The sequence below is a fragment of the Plectropomus leopardus genome, chromosome 16 (genome assembly GCF_008729295.1).
Source record: "Plectropomus leopardus isolate mb chromosome 16, YSFRI_Pleo_2.0, whole genome shotgun sequence".
Classification (NCBI taxonomy): domain Eukaryota; kingdom Metazoa; phylum Chordata; class Actinopteri; order Perciformes; family Serranidae; genus Plectropomus; species Plectropomus leopardus.
The window spans coordinates 23,347,772-23,365,616 of record NC_056478.1 but is presented as its reverse complement, the minus strand read 5'-3'; the positions used below and the strand labels follow the sequence as shown (position 1 = coordinate 23,365,616).

The 17,845-nt window shown below is 38.9% G+C and overlaps 1 protein-coding gene and 1 long non-coding RNA gene across 7 annotated transcripts in view; one reads left to right on the top strand and one right to left on the bottom strand.

Annotated features, from left to right (window-relative positions):
• The window catches only part of LOC121955129 (probable serine/threonine-protein kinase kinX), a 32,729-nt gene extending 15,854 nt beyond the window's left edge, over window positions 1-16,875 (bottom strand). For 3 of the 6 annotated variants that reach the window (XM_042502947.1, XM_042502948.1, XM_042502952.1), the window contains exons 1-8: window positions 16,465-16,875; window positions 9,937-10,149; window positions 7,571-7,618; window positions 5,122-5,247; window positions 4,990-5,016; window positions 4,525-4,581; window positions 3,446-3,472; window positions 1,262-3,079 (exon numbers count right to left, since the gene is read on the bottom strand). In XM_042502947.1, the coding sequence (XP_042358881.1) occupies window positions 1,262-3,079; window positions 3,446-3,472; window positions 4,525-4,581; window positions 4,990-5,016; window positions 5,122-5,247; window positions 7,571-7,618; window positions 9,937-10,149; window positions 16,465-16,483 (2,335 nt within the window). In that variant the 5' untranslated portion in view covers window positions 16,484-16,875. Of the gene's footprint in view, window positions 1-1,261; window positions 3,080-3,445; window positions 3,473-4,524; window positions 4,582-4,989; window positions 5,017-5,121; window positions 5,248-7,570; window positions 7,619-9,936; window positions 10,150-15,229; window positions 15,284-16,464 lie in introns of all 6 variants that reach the window. The other 3 variants (XM_042502949.1, XM_042502951.1, XM_042502950.1) reach the window with 3 other exon arrangements.
• LOC121955131 lies at window positions 408-8,522 on the top strand. Its single transcript, XR_006106603.1, has 3 exons — window positions 408-575; window positions 6,286-6,374; window positions 8,437-8,522. It is a non-coding gene; the product is annotated as an uncharacterized LOC121955131 (long non-coding RNA).
• Window positions 16,876-17,845: the final 970 nt, after the last annotated feature.

Below are 17,845 nucleotides of genomic sequence, written 5' to 3'. Positions count from 1 at the left end.
GGCAATATTTTTGGATTGGCAAAATACGGAACCTGGAATGATGCAAAGGAGAAAAAAAGAAATCTAACCACTGCAATTAAATGTATTAATTTATTTAAAACTCAGATTTATCCTGATAAAATATGGTTTTGAACAAGTGCGCCGTGAGGTGGGTGCTGAGGGAATTGACAGGAGGTGGAACAGCACTGTTTGTAAATAATTAACTTTTTTGTTTTACTATAAAAACTCATGAGTTGTTTGAACAATTGTTATATTTTGAACAGCATAACATATGGGAAAGGATGCGTAAAATATGCGAATTTAATTAATTCCTCCGATCGGGCGTGACGGCGTCATCACGTCCGGTCAAAGTTGAAGGGTCGGGGCAGCTCAGGGGACAGTCATTTCTAAACTTGTTTTGATCCATGAAATATCTTTGTCGACTCGGTAGACTTCCTCTGCAGGGAAAAGCCATCGGGATGAGTTACACTTTATGATTTGCCCAGGGGCTTCAGCAGACTACTGCATGTCCAACACCATTTATAAGGAAATATTGAAAATTTTGGCGCATGTAGTCCAGAGACTGATCTACGGATGTAAGTACCTCTGAGCAGTTTTCTTGTAGCAGTTTCTGTAAACCAGAGGGGTAAGATGCTCCGTAGTTCCTCTCCTAACCAGTACACGTCACTACAGTTTCCATTCAACACATATATTGAATGGCTATGATTGCGTGAATTGTGACATTTATTCTGAATCGCTGAATTCTTGAGATTTATTCCACCAGTACAGGTTTATAGTAAATGGATCTTTTTTCAACTTCTGGGAAATAGTCATCTATGTAAACTGTTTCATGTAGGGCTTTAAAAAAGGGGGGCATTGAAAAGTCATGGAAAAGTTTTGAAATTTTGTCCATGAAAATGTGTTGGAACCCTGAATTCAGTCAACATAAAAATTAAATGCAACCCCGACACAAACGTTTTAAAGTTAAAGTTAAAACAAATAGTTTCTTTTTACAGTGTTGTTGAGTCATTTTAAGTTTTTTGTGTTTGTTTATTTGTTTCGGGATTGGGTAATTATACTTCAGTGTTTTACATACATTGTCCCTGATTATACTTTCTTTCTTTTACTTAGTACAATTTTGAATCCAGGACTTTTACTTGTAAGAGAGTATTTTTTACAGCAAAGTATTAGTACTTTTACTTAAGTGAAGGATCTCAGTACTTCTTCCCCCACTGCATAATAAAACTTTTAAATGAAAGTTTTCAGTTATGTTGGACTATACCTGCTAACAAGAGGTCATCAACATCGTCATCCTCATCCTTATCTTCATCATCATCATCTTCATCGTCTTCTTCCTCATCCTCACGAGCTCGGGCCTCTGATGTGACTTCATCATCATCATCATCATCATCATCATCGTCCTCTTTTTCAGCGCCAATAAATGTTTCTTTTTCTTCGTCTTGGTCGAAAGTGAATTCAAATGAACTGGTGTCGATGTCTTCATCATCTTTGTCATCATCATCATCATCGGTTGTGTCATAGGAGATGTCATCGCTGAAGACAGTTTCTTCATCTGTCTTAAGAGCAACATCGTCATCCTCGTCTTCATCGCCTAAGACTCCGCTGTCTGTGCTCTCAAAGGGAGGGACGTCAGCTTCCTCCTCCTCTTTATCATCATCATCATCTTCGTCGTCATGGATGTCCTCTTTAATGACATCATCAGGTTTGTCATCTTCATCATCGTCAAGGTCGACGTGGACTTGGTCGAGGTCCAAGTCGAGGTCCTTGAGGTCACTGTCTTCCTCGTCATCTTCATCGTCTGCAAAGTGCTCGGAGGAGGCGACGGAGATGTCCTCGTCTGATTGGTCCAGATCATCATCCTCATCTGTGTCTTCAGCAACTTTGACCTCTTCCTCTAGGTGTTCATCTTCATCATCATCATCCTCAGCAACAGGTAAAGGAGGAAGATCTTCCTCCTCAGCGAGTTTATGATCATCATCTTCATCCTCATCACTGATGGCAGGAATGGGAGGAAGATCCAGGTCTTCATCGCTGTCTTCTGCAATGACATCGTCGCTGTCAGATGACATGACGCCCTCAGCTAATTTGTCATCTTCATCGTCATCATCGTCCCTCTCCTCATCGTCCTCTTCCTCACTGGAGAGAAGTGCAGATTCACTGACATCTGAGGTGTCAGTAAACGCCTCGTCGCTGGTGTCATCTTCATCTTTTTCGTCATCTTCATCAGGCAGGACTTCTTCTTTGTCGCTGTCTTTGGCGTCAACAGGTACGTCAGACTCAGAGTCAGGTGACACCGCCGACTCTTCGTCCTCAGAGGTGGAGATAGGTTCAGGAGAGACTTCATCATCATCTTCATCAGCAGCATCTGCCTCCTCTTCTTCTTCATCATCATCTTTGTCCTCCTCTTCTGCTGCCTCCTCTTTCATTTCATCTTCATCATCATCTTCATCAATCTCAGCTGCTGCAGGTTCCTTCTCATCTTCGTCGTCTTCATCCTCATCTTGCTCCACCTCAGCAGTCACCCCCACCTCCTCTTCCTCTCCATCCTCCTCTTCATCAGCAGCTGCTTCAACTCCCTCCTCCTCTTCCTCTTCGCCCCCCTCTTCCTCCTCCCCCTCCTCTTCTTCTTCCTCCTCACCCTCCTCACCCTCTTCCTCCTCCTCACCCACAGCTTCTGCCTCCTCCTCTGCTTCCTCCTCCTCCTCCTCTTCTTCCTCCTCCCCCTCCTCTTCTTCCTCCTCCTCTTCCTCCTCCTCCACAGCTTCTGCTCCCTCCTCTTCTTCTTCCTCCTCCTCCTCCTCCTCTTCTTCCTCCTCCTCCTCCTCCTCCTCCTCTTCATAATATTTCTGATACGCCTCATCATACTCCTCTTCATAGTCATCCTCATACTCTTCATCTTCCTCCTCCTCATACTCTTCCTCCTCCTCCTCCCCCTCCTCCTCCTCCTCTTCCTCTCCCTCCTCTTCCCCAGCAGCCTCCACTTCATCTCCCTTTTCTCCCTCCTCCTCTGCCACCTCTTCTTCCTCCTCCTCCTCCACAACTTCAATCACTGGTTGTGTCTTTGCTTGCATCCCTATAACTAAAGGAAACATGTTCATTTTAATCTATATGAAAACATGAACCTTATAAACCGCAGAATAAAACCATTGTGACAAATCTCTTCCCAAAAAACGTTTACAACATTATGGAATAGTATGTAAGTATATAATATAATAGCATATAAGTGATTTATGCTTCTGTGAATTTATTTGATATCTAGGCTGAATATAAAACTTTTTGTAAGCAGTTGCTTATTAAACATCTGGTAGATACGGAGAAACTTGCACTTACACTTAGCTCGTACTTTAAATAGAAAATTTAGGAAGATTACGTTTAGTTTAATTTTACGTCTACTCTGTAAACAGTCAAGCTCAAATATGAATGTGCCAAACACAAACCTACATACCTTTACTTCTGGAGGGTAAAAATTCTCCTAAAACACAGAAAGAGAAAAGGCAAATCAGCAAAATAAAAAAAAAAAGACAGATTTATCCGGATCAAACATGTTACTGTTTGGGTGATTCACATATGGTAGATTGTCCGTTTCAGTAAGTTTAGTAAGGGGCAAAACCAGACGTAAATATTTTTTATTTTATTTTTTGTCCCCATTTACAGCAGCTGTATGCACTATTTTTCAAACCATTTAAGAAATTAGAATGCCTAAAAGTCTTTACAACATTTATGACAAAAACTATAACTTGTAGAAACAATGGATATAGCTACTGTGACGTCACCCATTGGTGTGCGGACTGGCATTTGGGGGCCTGAAGTGAGCATATCTGGGCAAGAGGCTGGGGCTGTGGAAGGAGTGAGGAGTGGATCTGACTGGAAGTCTGTCACTCAAGTGGCCTCGTCCTTAAATATGCTTGATTCCGTGCCTTTATAAAATATAAACCAGTGAGAAAATTTGAGAATCTAGTTTTCGGCACTTCCACATTTGCTTCACTTTTCAAGCCTTGGAGGTTGGTGCTTGGGGAAAAAAAACAACGTGTATAGCCTTCATCCTATTTTGTATCTAATCTAACTCCAGCTGTCTTATCATTCTGAAACCATAAGACAAAAATGTTGAGGATGACTAACTTTTACTCCAGCCACAAAAAAAGAGGCAAAGATTGGATAGGAATAGCTGTAAATATCAGAAGTAATTTATCTTTTGCTCCGTTGATTGGCTGATCCAGTCAAAGAGACTTGAGGAGAAGTAACACAAAGTTGAAGGTATAAAACTTAAAACACTCAGAGCAGTGGAAGCCCTCACTCTGCCCCTGAGGTTAATATTTCAGTGGAGGCAGTTATGACATTAAGTTAGTGAGAAACAGACAAGCTTTAGCAAAGTTATTAGGACTGTCAAGTAATAAACACATACCTTTTGATTATTGGGGGTATATTATTTTACTATCTCCATCACTGTTACAAGGGTCAGGGACAGGGTGGATTGCATCCATCGTTATTTTTAATGTTTGTAGAAAAACAATAATCATAAAATACCTTTTGTTTTCTTAATCTTCACCTCCACTTCCTCCTCCTCCTCCAACCACCTTAAATCTTTGAGATCGTTTATACATCAGGTCAGCTTTAAACTCCATAATAACAATCCCCTCAGTCCCTCAGCCACACATTGTATGTATTTTTACATCTATGAAGGTAGAAGATTGCTACAGTGGCATCATTACCCATCTTAAGAATGATCATCCATTGATGACCCTTACAAATAAAAGATTTTGCCTTTGAAAGTCAAGTAGTGGCAGTACATGTGTGGTTTGCTGTAATAACTTGAATTAAAGCAACAGTATCACTTAATGAGATGCTTTTTATAGGTTATAAAAATATAATTTAAAGAACAGCACATGTATTGCAGCACAACATAAACAAGACTTATACAGCAGCGAGCAAGGCCGCAGCAGAGTGATGAACGCAACAGAAAGTACATTCAAAAATAGCATCAATACAAACCTTTTTTTCGCACTGCGTATAGAGTCCCTAAAGAGTAAGAGAGGAAAATACATAAATGCACTTATAAATGCTATGCTTTACATAGCTTTATGGGATGTATATTTGTTTTTTCCATGTGTACAGTGAATTTACCTTCATCTTCTTCAGGAGCAACCAGGCTGGAGGCAAATTTTAATATTACACTGATCACGTTTGCAGATTCCTCCATGGCAACGTTCACCGCCTTCATGGGGTCCTGGCCGATCTTACTGAGGCCTCCTGGTGGAGCAGGGACAAAATTATATCTTATCATCCAGTCACTCATCTAGTTTGACTGAGATTGTTTACCTTGTTTGTTCTTGAACCAGCCAAACGTATCCAGTTTCAGTAAGAGTTTCTGAACTCTTACTTTGACATTTTCTCAGGACAGACATCCCTCTGTACTGAGGAAATGTCAGAAAACATCAACCTTAGAGCGAAGGGTTAAACTGGGGTTGGCGCTGAACTCAAAAAGATGTAATCTGGATGTAGGGAGCTGATTAATATTCTATTAAGATTAGGGATCACCCACCTTCCAGTTTAACCGTTGCAAAAAGCTTTTGTCACGTATTGCTGCGCAAAGAGCATTTGCAAAAATATCACATTGACCCTCTTTCATCAACTTATTACTCATTATCTGCTTTTAATCCCATCAGAATATTGAGTTTTATCATTGCATTTAAATTTAATATTTCATAGTCAACACAGGACTAGACAGTGGGAATTTTGTTTTTTTAAATAGAAGAGGCAAAGTCTCCCTTTACTTGAACTTGTTTGACAGACACTTTGATGAAGGAGGACCGCTGTTCATTTTAAATTAGGGCAGTTGAACAAATTTGAATCTCATCAAGAGGTTTAGAAAGCAGAGGTTGGACCAAGTCATTGTTTTGCAAGTCAAAAGTAGGTCTGAAGTTTTTGCATTAAAGTCCCACGTCATTCCAAGTCAAGTCTGACCAGTCTCAAATCAAGTCCCAAGTTCCTAACTTCGAGTTTCGAGTCCTACTCAAGTCATAATGTGGTATTCTGTCAAGTTTAAGTTCATGTGTTTATGTCCAGTTTTCCCGCCTTTGTTGATGATGTCGTGTGTTTCACCTGCATCTTCTTTAACTCATGTGTTAGTAATCGCCTTTTGTATTTAAAATCCCGATGTTTCCCCCATTCAGTTGACAGATTGACATGTCACCAGTGTGTGTTCATGCTTTCCAGCCTTATTCTCATGTTTGATTCCCTGGTTTTCAACTCTACTTGGATTTATGGGCTTTATTGTGATTTTTCCAGAACGGATTTTTCTGCCTTTACTGACTGCCCTCTTGTGCTTGACCCCAGATGATGATGCTTGGATTGATGCTCCATGCTTTTCTCTGCAAGTGAGTCCCAGTTTTGTACTAAATCATGACATGTAATGCTGTCTTTGCCACAGTCAGTTTGATTTTAACAACAGAGTTATGACCAATTGGATTTATAAAGCCATGAACGGTTATTAAAAGTTGCATATCTTTGTTAAAACATGCGTGAATGAACTTAAATAAGAAAGAAAAGCTAATGCTGACACACTTTTTTAGCATAATGGCACTATTAACCAGTAACACAGCAGAATTCATTTTTTATGTTTGTCCTGTCTTTTATTTAACTCGTCTCATATTGGGAAAATGCCTATAAGTTTCTCTTCCTACATTGACTTGGTGGAAGGTATCAAGTATTTTCAAATCAAAAAGCTCAAGTACAAGTAAGATCACAAGTCACTGGTGTTAATGTCCAAGTCAAGTTGCCAGTCGTTTGTGATTTTTGTCAATTCAAGTCTTAAATCGTCAAATTTGTGACTCGAGTTTGAGAGACTTAAGTCCATGCCTCTGTGAGAGAGTATCACTGTAGAAACAAGTTGTTGTTACATTATGTGCTACACGTTATCTCCTCGTTCAGTGCTTGTTCATTGTTGAGCTAAAACCAAGTTGTCCACAGATAAGAGTTTTGCATGTTTCACAGTTTTCCGAGCCCCGAGTGCATCCAGAGCTACATAAAAAGCAACAGCCAAAATAAAACAAGAAAAAATATATAAAGAAAAAGGAATAGAACAGAAAATAATATAGCCATAAAATGCATTTTAGAGGCAGAGTTCAGATGAGAGTGATTTATTTTATTTATTATCTTCCAGGACCAGTTTTGCAAATCAAACTCACCTGAAGTATACTTTCAAACATCAGTTTTTTGTTCTCCTAGTTGGAATCCCAATACTTGTGGTTTTTTTTTCAGATTTGAACCACACACAATAGACATAAAAAATAAAGGATAAACATGCTAAAAAATAATACACATCAGAAATATCTCTACTACACAGACTAAACTTCAAACTACCCACAGTATCGTGTTATCCAAATAGAATACTGTCAGTGTCAGACAGAGGTGCAGAAATAAAGCAGCTTGTCCTTTTTCTCTGTGAAGGACTTTCTAACATTGATAGCTAATATTAGCAGTCAATGTTAGCTAATTAGTCAGCTAGTTTTTAATGAGCACTTTTAGGAAAAGCTTCTAGTCTGAGGAGTTAGTAGCTGATAAGGTGCCTTGCCTCTACGGCCTGAATCCTTTAAAACCTTCCTGACGAGAGGAGGACGACCTGGTTGGATGAGAAACACAGCGGCAATAAGCAAAGACATTTAGCACAGTTGTGCAGCAAAAAGAGGAGAGGGGAAGGAAAGAGGAGGTGTTGTTAAATGAAGTTTCTGTGTTCACACTGTGATAAAAATGTAGCATGCAGACCACTGCTGCCTGTTACATCGTAAGAAAACATAATTTCTAATTAATAAATGCATAAAAAAACAAAAGAGAAGTTGATATTTATAACAATATCAAGTTTTTTTGATCTCATGCTCTTTTGTTGTTTGTTTTAAGGCCAAAATTTGATCATGAATGATATCTTACGGGCAGCATTTAGTCTGTGGAAAATGTATGCACTGCTATGTTTTGCTACATTATTTCAGTACCTTGCATGACTCTCTAATAATCTAAAGTGAGAGTCATTTGTAGTAGTTGAGGAAATTAGGAAGCAATAAAGGAAGATGTTGATGTTAGGGTTAGAAAATTGAGTAGATAATTTAATGACTCTCTCTTCTGGAAGCATTGTTTGTTTTAATGTTGTGAGGAGAAATGAAACCATTGCTTGCAACTTAGCGATATCACCAAACAGAGAAAGGTGAAAATTAGTACTTTTCATACCAGGTCAGTTCAATGTGTTATACAGGAACATGAAGATATAGAATCATACTAAAATGAAGAAAGAGAAGGGGACAAAATAACACTTGACCTATAAGACAAAAAAAAATACACACACATATATATATATATATATATATATATCTAAACATATATATATATATATATACTGTATATAATACAGACTATATAACCTTCTCTCCGTTTTGTTCATGTTGAAAGGGGAGAGAGTGAAGAAGGAGTGACGTTTAAGCCCACAGTTGAAGAGATCCTTGGCTACCCCATTTCAGGCCTCAGGATGAGCATCCAACCCCCTTGCCTGAATAAATGTTGGCATTGTATGTTCTAGTAAACCAAGGATAAGCTACATTTGTACATTTCATGTACAGTGGATATGTTGAAACGTGACATTTCTTTACATTTCAATTTTTGAAATTTGAGGTTGTGACAACACTGTGGTTACATGCGGTTATGTTTAGGCACAAAAACTGCTGGGTTGGGGTTTGGAAAAGATCATGTTTTGGCTTAAAATACCAAATTGGGTCGCTACAAATACACCTGGAAATATCAAGAACTCTTGTTAAAAACACTCCCCTTTGTTATTCTTGAACAGTGGTCTGCTGCTTTGCAGTTATCTCACATAAGTGTCTACCGTCCCTTCTTCCTCCTGATGTGAAACTCAGAGTACACATGAGTGTAATCTAAACTATGTCACTTTAGAAATGCTTATATAGGTATGAAATGAACAAATTACATATCTATGGTTTGCTGAACTGACTGTTTAAAACTTTAAAAGTCTGCCAACAGAAACAAGTCTTTCTGCTTGCATAGAAAGGAAATATAGTCATTAAACACACCACTAGAATCAGTGAGTAGCAGGACAAGAAACTTGAAACAATAACAGTTTATAACATTGCTGACCATATAAATGTGGCCTCGGGCTACAAAAACACCTTCTGGACTGCTACCATTTTGTTGCTCTTGGCAATATTCCAGTCTTCACATCTTTTTTGTCTTCATACATCATGCAGTAACACTCTAAATGTTTGGCGTTAACCCTTCCTATGGTCAAACCCTTTAAGAAAGAAATTGTTGTGGACAACTTGTCCAAATGGGGACAAAAGTTGCATTCCTAGTTTTAAAAAAGATTGACTTTTTGGGGACATTTAGGTCACTGGTGTGTGTGTGTGTGTGTGTGTGTGTGTGTGTGTGTGTTTTATGTATGCTTTTATGTTTCAACACGCCTCTCCACATCTGGAACCAGCCTACACCCTTGCAAATGTGTGAGCACGTATAATCAAACCTCATAATCTGCCAGAAAAATACAGAATATCACTTCAGTCAGAATGCATATTTCCACATAATACTAAGTTACACCATATGCAGCATATGGTTGCTCAGTGGCCAGACCACTTGGATACTAAACTTGAGGCAAACATTGGGCCGTTTTTGTGGTAACACTTCCCTAAAATCTGTTCCAGTGCCTCTAACTGGCGCTGAATCTTCTTTCATTCACCAAAGTGCTAACCTTGAAATTGGAGTAAATTGGCAGCCATATGTGAGTCAAAGTTGGCCCGCATTTGGTGCCATAAGTGTGCTAACAGTTAGCAACAACCTGTTTGACTTAGCTATGTGTGGAAGCTGGTAAAAAAAATTATAGACTAAGTAGCTGAAAGGTGACAATAACCAAAAGTGCAGAGTACATTAAGAGAAAACACCTACCTGAAACAGTCTTGTAGTCTGTCAGATCAAACATGATGACAAAAACACAAGACCATGTAATTATGAGAGCCAGAACCAAGATCCAGGCCAGTGGGGAGCTGAAGGTGGATTGGAGGTCTTCTACAAAAGTTTTCTTTTGTCGTGCAGGCGGCACCCCGGCATCTCCATTCTTACCATCGATGACCATTGTGGTGGTGGTGGTCAACGACCGTGCTGCAGAGCAAAGAAACTGAGATTAGATACAGAGTTTGAAATATGGCCTTCTATTGAACAGTTTTATTTCTTAATCCCTTTATTTCTCAAAGTTGTATTTTAGTGTAGTACTTGAGTCCTGATTTCCCAGGCCCCCTTATTGCCATTTTCCATTGACAAGGATGCTTTTCATCAAGCTAACTTATGCCTCTTCACGTCCTCTCTCGTCCCTCTCGACATTGCTCCCCCTTCACCATCATGGAGGATCTTCCAGTCCCATGAATTTACCTTGAGGAGTGTGAAGAAAATAGGCTACTGGAGAAGCTTAGTGTGAGGAAACACAGGTGCATCCCACTCGTCTCTTCTTTGCATCTCTCGTCTTCTCATCTCTCTTCCTCATCCTTAACTTAGTGAAGCAAAGATGCGAGGATGAGATGCAAGTGAAGGAAGTGAGGAGACAGGTTACCATAATGAAAAGCACCCGGTATCCCCTCAGAAAGTACCTTACCTTTAGACTAGGGGTCAACCAAAATTACCAATACTGATTATTAGTAGTTAATGAGACAAATAACCCATCCCTGTGAGCTTAGTATCTCTTCTTTAGTGAACAGATCACTGAAATGTTTCTGAATGCGTATGTCAGCATTGGGGTCCTTGCCCTGCACACACCAGCCATGTCAGAACAGGGTTATGCAGTAGACCAATAATTGCAAGCTTGACTTTTACAAATTCAGTTTTGTTGTTACTGTCCTTATTTTTACTTCATAACTGCCTCTAGTAAAAACCTCAGATGCCAACTCCAGTTTTTGTTTGCTAAGATGTTTAGTGTTCACAGCATAGCTTTGCATCTAGTTACATGCAGAGTAAAGTTTTGTCATTCTAGCCATGTATTTTGATGATGCAAGTGAATGAGCTATTAGTTTTGTCAGTACATAAACACATTTTTCCAGTATGTGTAAATTCAGGCTCTGATTTATATATCCAGTTGCATTTTATGCCATGAGATTAAATTTCAAAGGAGAAAGTGAATTCCTAAATGGGTTGGGAAGGTGGATCAGGTGACATTTGTTGTCAGAAGTTTAATCTTTACATTGCTGACAATTTTCCCAGCACTCTGTTTGTCGACCCATCCTTGCATAGTATTGTTATATAGGAACCAAACGAATCTTACAATTTAAATTTGTAATGGTACAATGTTGAAAGAAATAGCAATACTGTACCTGTAAACACAGATTTTCAAAAGTGCATCATTGTAATTTTGACTCTTTTCCCTTAAGATGAAAGATCGAGGATTATTTTCTTTTGGGTAAAATCAGTTTGAGTGAAGTTGCTAATGTCACTGTGGGTGTGCTCGAGAGCTCAGGCCACCTGTTGACTCTCTTCAGCCACTGTTGGCAGCTACTGTAGGTTACTCCATTACTGCTGACTCAGACAGCTTAGCAGCACTCTAAACACACACCAACACACACACCTCTATCTAACGTCATCACTCTGACTCCAACAGGTCCGTTCAAAATAAGAGTAACCACATTTGATACCTCCGGATCGCTACTGTGGAATTATTGTCATAGCATAGCAGTGGATGGAAATGATTATGTTATTAATCATTCTGTTTTTTTAGGGTTAATAGTTAGAAAAAAAACAAACACTTAAAGAATTCACTCACACATAAAGAAAATATCTACCAATGGTGAATGCATGGCGTAACACTTAATTGATATTAATTTTAAATTAAATTTGGATAAATAATATTTGAAATGAAATTTCAACAATTTATGGAGGTCATCAGGGGTCACTCCTCAGACAGGCTGGAAGGCTGAATGGTTTAAATTATAATTAAATAAATTCATTTAACCTGGGATACAGTGTTCTCTCAACAAGATTTTTTTTATTTTTAATCTAGTGTAACCATCACTGTGAGATTTTCACCTTGACCATCACTGTTATCACTGAAACAACAACAAAAATAAAAACTATCACTGGATTTTTATATAAATTGTGTTCACTTTTACATAAAGCATCAGTAGCTCTCATAAAAGTACAGACCTTCAGACCTTTTTTTCTACTTTTGAGGCAAACTGACATCAGCTTTCATCATATGGTCATCTTCTCCAGGCAGCGTACTGCAAGTAGTGTACGCAGATACATGTAGCTACATGCGAAAATCAGTGAAACGTGTAACATTGGTTGCTGATGTTAATTATTTCTCTTTCATTTAAATCATATTCCTGCAGGAACATGTCCTGTTGTGAAGCTTTTGGTTTGGAAGCTTATATTGGTGATTTTTCACAGTTGAAAGTGTCGCTATATCTACTCTATTATAGTTATTCTCCTAGCTACAAGTACATTGCTACATGTAGCTACATGCTAATGTCAGGGAAACATGTAAAACTTCAAGTATGATATTCTACTCTTCCCATCTTTAGAACGGAGGACAGGCTATTACTGTATAAAATTTACTGTAGCTTATTTCAAATGTATTCAGGATAATAATTAGTTACTAAAATGTGACTTAAATTCTGAAATTGGCAGCACATAGCCTAATATGAGATGTTTCTTTTTTTAACAATCAACAAAGCTAACAAAAGCCATCAACAGTGTGCTTTTATTGGTCATGAACCCAAATTTTAACATTCAGTGTGTAGTTTCTAGTCTGCAATTTTATGAAGAGCTTGTAAAGTTTCTAAAATACATAAACTATTCAAAACATCGTAGAGATTTCAGTCATATTACATTCAACCAAAACTAGGCTACTCTAAAAGTTAAATTCACTTCTAATTAAAGATAGCAGTCTGCAACTCAAGCTGACTAGAGGCTTCCTACTTCAACCACAGAATTTACTGAGGTCTTGCTGTGGTTGTACGCCTGCTGCGCTGCCCAGTTCAACCACAGACCACTGGGTAATATCTCATACAGGACATTTTAGTAGCTGTAGAGTAAAAAGACTTTTGCTTCCTCCTTTAGGTTGTTATGGATCAATTTGAGCTCATACTGTCATCCTGTATAGTACTCACCTCCCTAACCGGCTGCTGTGTCTTTGTATGAAACCTGCCTAACTCAGGTTTCTGCACTCAAGTTCATGAAAACCAGTATCAAACATCAGACCAAAACCACAATTTTTGCCTAAGAATACCAACTGGCCACCTGGTCTATCCAAGGCTCTGGTCCACCACATTATAGAGTTCAAGTATAGATATAATATTCAGTCTTTAAGATTTCAGGTGTCCTGATGACCTTTTGTATAGCCCTGCCAGGTCAAATAATTGTAGTTTAAATATTATGCTGTAGTTTTTATGATTCTGTGGGCTGCTATGATCTATATTGCTCTTTTAATGCTGCAATAACACGCTGAAAACTTGGAACCATGGTTACTTTCCCTATCCTCAGGTACCACCATCAGGCCTAATATCCCACTTATACAGAAAAATATGTGAAAAATCTAAATGTGCATGTTTTTAACATATCTAGTGAGCACTTTTTGGACAATATCACTGGGCTTGAAAGCATTAAAACACTGTGAATCATCCCTCCTCCCTTCACTTTAATGCCTCTGTTGACTATCACTTTTTAAACCCAACTCTAAATGGTTTGAGCAGTCATCCATGTACAATTCCTCCTTTTATGGCTGACCTGTCTCCACACTGTGGATGACACTCACTGGGTATCCATGACAGCTAAGCTCAGAGCAGTCATTAGCAGCTAGTGGCTGCCTGTTCAGTCAGAATACAGGGGAGCGTGGTCATAACATGCCCTTAATGGGTGCACCGAGCGAATTAAGCGCAGCAGAGACCTTTACAATCCGGCTGGTTGAGTGTGATGATGCAGATAATCAAGTTAGGTTTCCATCTCTCCAACTAGCTTAATTGTTGTGCATTTGCTGTTAGTGTTGATACAACTGTTTAGACAGTTCAGATTGCATAAACAGGTGCTAGTTCATTACAGGAAGTCAAAGAAATACTTCATCCACAAAATGACCATTTGTATATCAATTACTCACTCCCTGTTACCTTGAATTCTTGAAGAAAATGTTTTTCATGCATGACTCCACAGTAAACACAGAAATCCAGAAAAGTTGCACATCCTTGATTCATTTAAGTATTTACTGAAAATTTCAAAACTCTCACACAACTTCGTATCAGTGCAGTATATTTCAAGCCTCGTTTATCCAGTCGTTAACTCAGTACTCCCGAAAAACATACATTTTTGCTAAATCTTTCTCTTTAAAACACTTTGAAGTTGAACTTGAGTTGTCTCAGACATGGACTTCTCATGCTGTTTAGGCAGTACTGAGCAAACGACTCGAAAAAGTAAACTACATAAGTTGTGTGAGAGTTTGTAAATGGATGTTTTGACATAGTTTTGCTGTTGTTAAAGGTGAACCCCATTTACTCCAATTCATCAAGAATGGTGAGTATTTGACACACAAAAATTCATTTCAGGGTGAAGTACTATAGAAAAAACTTACATGTCCCCTGTCTTTTTTGCAGCTTATTTGTAATCTAAGTTTGGAAAATGACAATTTTCCAATCAAAAGCAGCTGTAATTGGGTAAATGTTGCTTTTCCCACTGGCTTTTTGGCATTTGCAAACACATATGTTCTCTGCCTCACAGATGTCAACTCACCCCTCCAAAAGCTTTGTAAACACTCCTGACTGACCTGTCATACCTCCTATGATTGCTCTTTAACACACTTGCTGCTAAAAAACCACACAAGAAACGGTATTTATTAATAGCCTTTGGCATGAATACTCTTTTAAATGGGACCGCCAGAAGCATTGTAGTATCAGCACATTTAATGTTTCCACAGCAAAACCAAGCGAGGCGTTATGTTGAGTTTTCCAAAACATTTTTACCGTTAAGATCTTTCTTGCCTTGAACTTTCTTTCTTAAGAAGAAAGTGCAATCCACAAGTGAAATCTTAATGTCTGTTATCACAAGATAACAAGTTAATTATCTTGAGATCTCAGAATTTCAGATATTGTTGTGTTGACTTAACTGATTGGACTTTATTACGTTAAGACAGCTTTATGTCTTGTTAAGCACAATATTCTGAGGTTTAATAATAATTAGTTATTTCTAACAGGATAATAGGCTTCCGTACTTTTACAGTCTGTCGAGGTCAGTCCTTATGGCCATGTGAGAGGGACGACATATCCTAGAGGAAGACATCAACAATTCAAGATGATAAAATTAGTAGTCCCATTACCACCATTTGTTTTCTCTTAATAAGGAGATAATTCAGGGCTAATCAACAGACAACAATTTGACATCCTGAGATAATGAGATCACTGTTATATTATTTTTTAAAAATTTCCTCAGTACTAAACATGAACCCAATAGGAACTGAATTTTCAAGCAATGGTAATCCTTGTCTCATTTTCTCCACTCAATAACTTTCCCCAAAGCTTTCAACCAAATGTCTCTTGTCCTCGTCAGTGGCTGCTAAGGTGTCGTCCTAACTCATCCACAGATGACACAGATTACAATGTGTTTGAAAGCTCCGGAAAAGCCAGTGAGTGAATTTTGTTAAACAATTTCAATCCTGAGAAAATGATGTCAATATATGAGCGTAATTATAGATGGGGGGCAAACGTAGAGGAGGGAGCTCCTTAAACAATTTGTTGCACTTTAAACAAACACTTAGTGATTCAGATTGCAAGCTACCTTGGAAATACAAAAAAAAGACAAAGTAGGAAAGAAAAGTAAGAGAAAGTAGCAAAGCTACCTGCATTAGATTCATTGGCTTGTATGTGGGTGTGTGTGTCACTGCGTGTGCCTCATAACTAGTAAGTAATGTGCATTAATAAAAAGTGTCTGTACAAGTACAGTCTGCTCATCTCCACTCTGCAAGTAGACATTTAATGAACCTAAAAACACCTCTGTGTGTGTGTGTGTGTGTGTGTGTGTGTGTGTGTGTGTGTGTGTGTGTGTGTTTCACATTATGGGCGTGGAATAAAGTTGTGATCTTCTTAAGTTATCAACTTCTGTCTGCTTTCAGGCCCTCTTGGTTTTCTTATTTCATTATTAATGCATATAAATCATCAAAAAGCATATAACAGTATCAGCTGATGTGGTTAAATCCAGCAAGAAGCACAGTGTTGATGGTGACAGATCCTACACGGCACTGTCCATGTCAAAGGGGTCTTAAAGCTGCATTACAAATAGCCGATACATGATAGCAGCATATTTTTAGATACTTCCAATCATGAACACACACCAGACAGCACAACATCGGAGTGCAAAACAAAACAGCCCTGCAAGAGTTTCATATGTATGTTATTAAAAGCTTCCTTTATGCAATAAGGTGTTGAAATTCTTGATGTAGTAATACTTTACCTTCAACTGTTTCAGTCATTGTTTCAAAATAAAATTCCAACAGTAAATCCTTTGTGCAGATTAAGTTGCCATGAAAACAAAAATGTATGGTAGATCCTCAACCCCTCTGTGTGATTTAATCCCAGTGTTTAATTCCAATCCAGCAACGTCATGTGAGGATATATGGAAAACCTGAACTCACTGGTAACGCTACACCACTTTCTTCAGTCTTAGTACTTAAATCTGCATTTTTCTTTTCTTGTTCCAGAAGTCAAAAAAATTTCCAAGTGATTGCGAGGTGGTCCAGACAGCTGACTTCCGTCCAGTGGATGAAGCTGGGGAAACAGACAGAGACCAAGTTAAGATGGTCACTGTCTTTGCCCTTTGCCTGGTTGGGGCTATGGTTGTAGAAAGCGCCGCCTGCCCCCACCCTGTACCGGCTCTGACAGAATTAGATCAACCACGGGGACTGACGGACGGTGGAAGGGAAGGAGGGACAAGAGATTGGAAGAGAGATCTTAAAGGTAACTCTATCCCACCAGCCAATGTTGCTGCTGGTGTCACATGATGTCAGTGTGGACAGTAGTATATAGTTATGCTGCAGAAAAGTTATTAGATCTAAATCTATAGTCAGTCTTATTTCTTTCCTTTTTATGGATTAGTGAAAGTCTGAATCGAATTAGGTGCTGTTACATTCAGGCCGTGTTTCTGAGCCTCAGGCCCGGAGTTATTCTTAGAGCGGCTCGCTGCTGCTGGTATTCTGCTTCGCCTTTTTAGGCCAGAGGCGTGACCTCAACACCCCGTCCACCCCAGTCCCCCCTCCCAATGTTAACTAATCCCCCTCCTGTAGACCCCCTGTGCTCAGTGCAAAGCTGTCATCAAGTGGAGAGAGAGAGAGAGGGAAGATCTGAAAGGCAGTTCAGGCAATTTACTTTAAGTTAAATCAAATTTGTAGTGTTGAAATGGCACTGCAATTACACAAAAGAGCTCAGATCAGTAAAAATACAAAGGAAACACAAACTCAGAGTCTAAGTATGCTTCAGACAAACTAGGTCATGCTATCCATCGTCCAAAGGTAAAAGTGTTCATACCTGTTCCAAACGGCCATCACACTGCCTCCCGTCCACTAGACAAATCTGTATCTTTGTTTCTGTTTGTGGATTTAACTTGCTGAATTGTACAAATGGGAATAACGCCACACGTTTTGCTTGACGTTGTCATGACTTATTGTGTGTTGGTTTCAGAAGCTGTTTGATAATCCAATGATTACTTTGTTAGGCTCATATGGAGACCTTTATTCTAAAGCTGGTGCAAATGTTCAGTCATTCCCCACTAAACACTGCGGGGTTCAAGCTTTATACATGTGATCAGACAAATGCACCACCAGGCTGTCACTATGAAC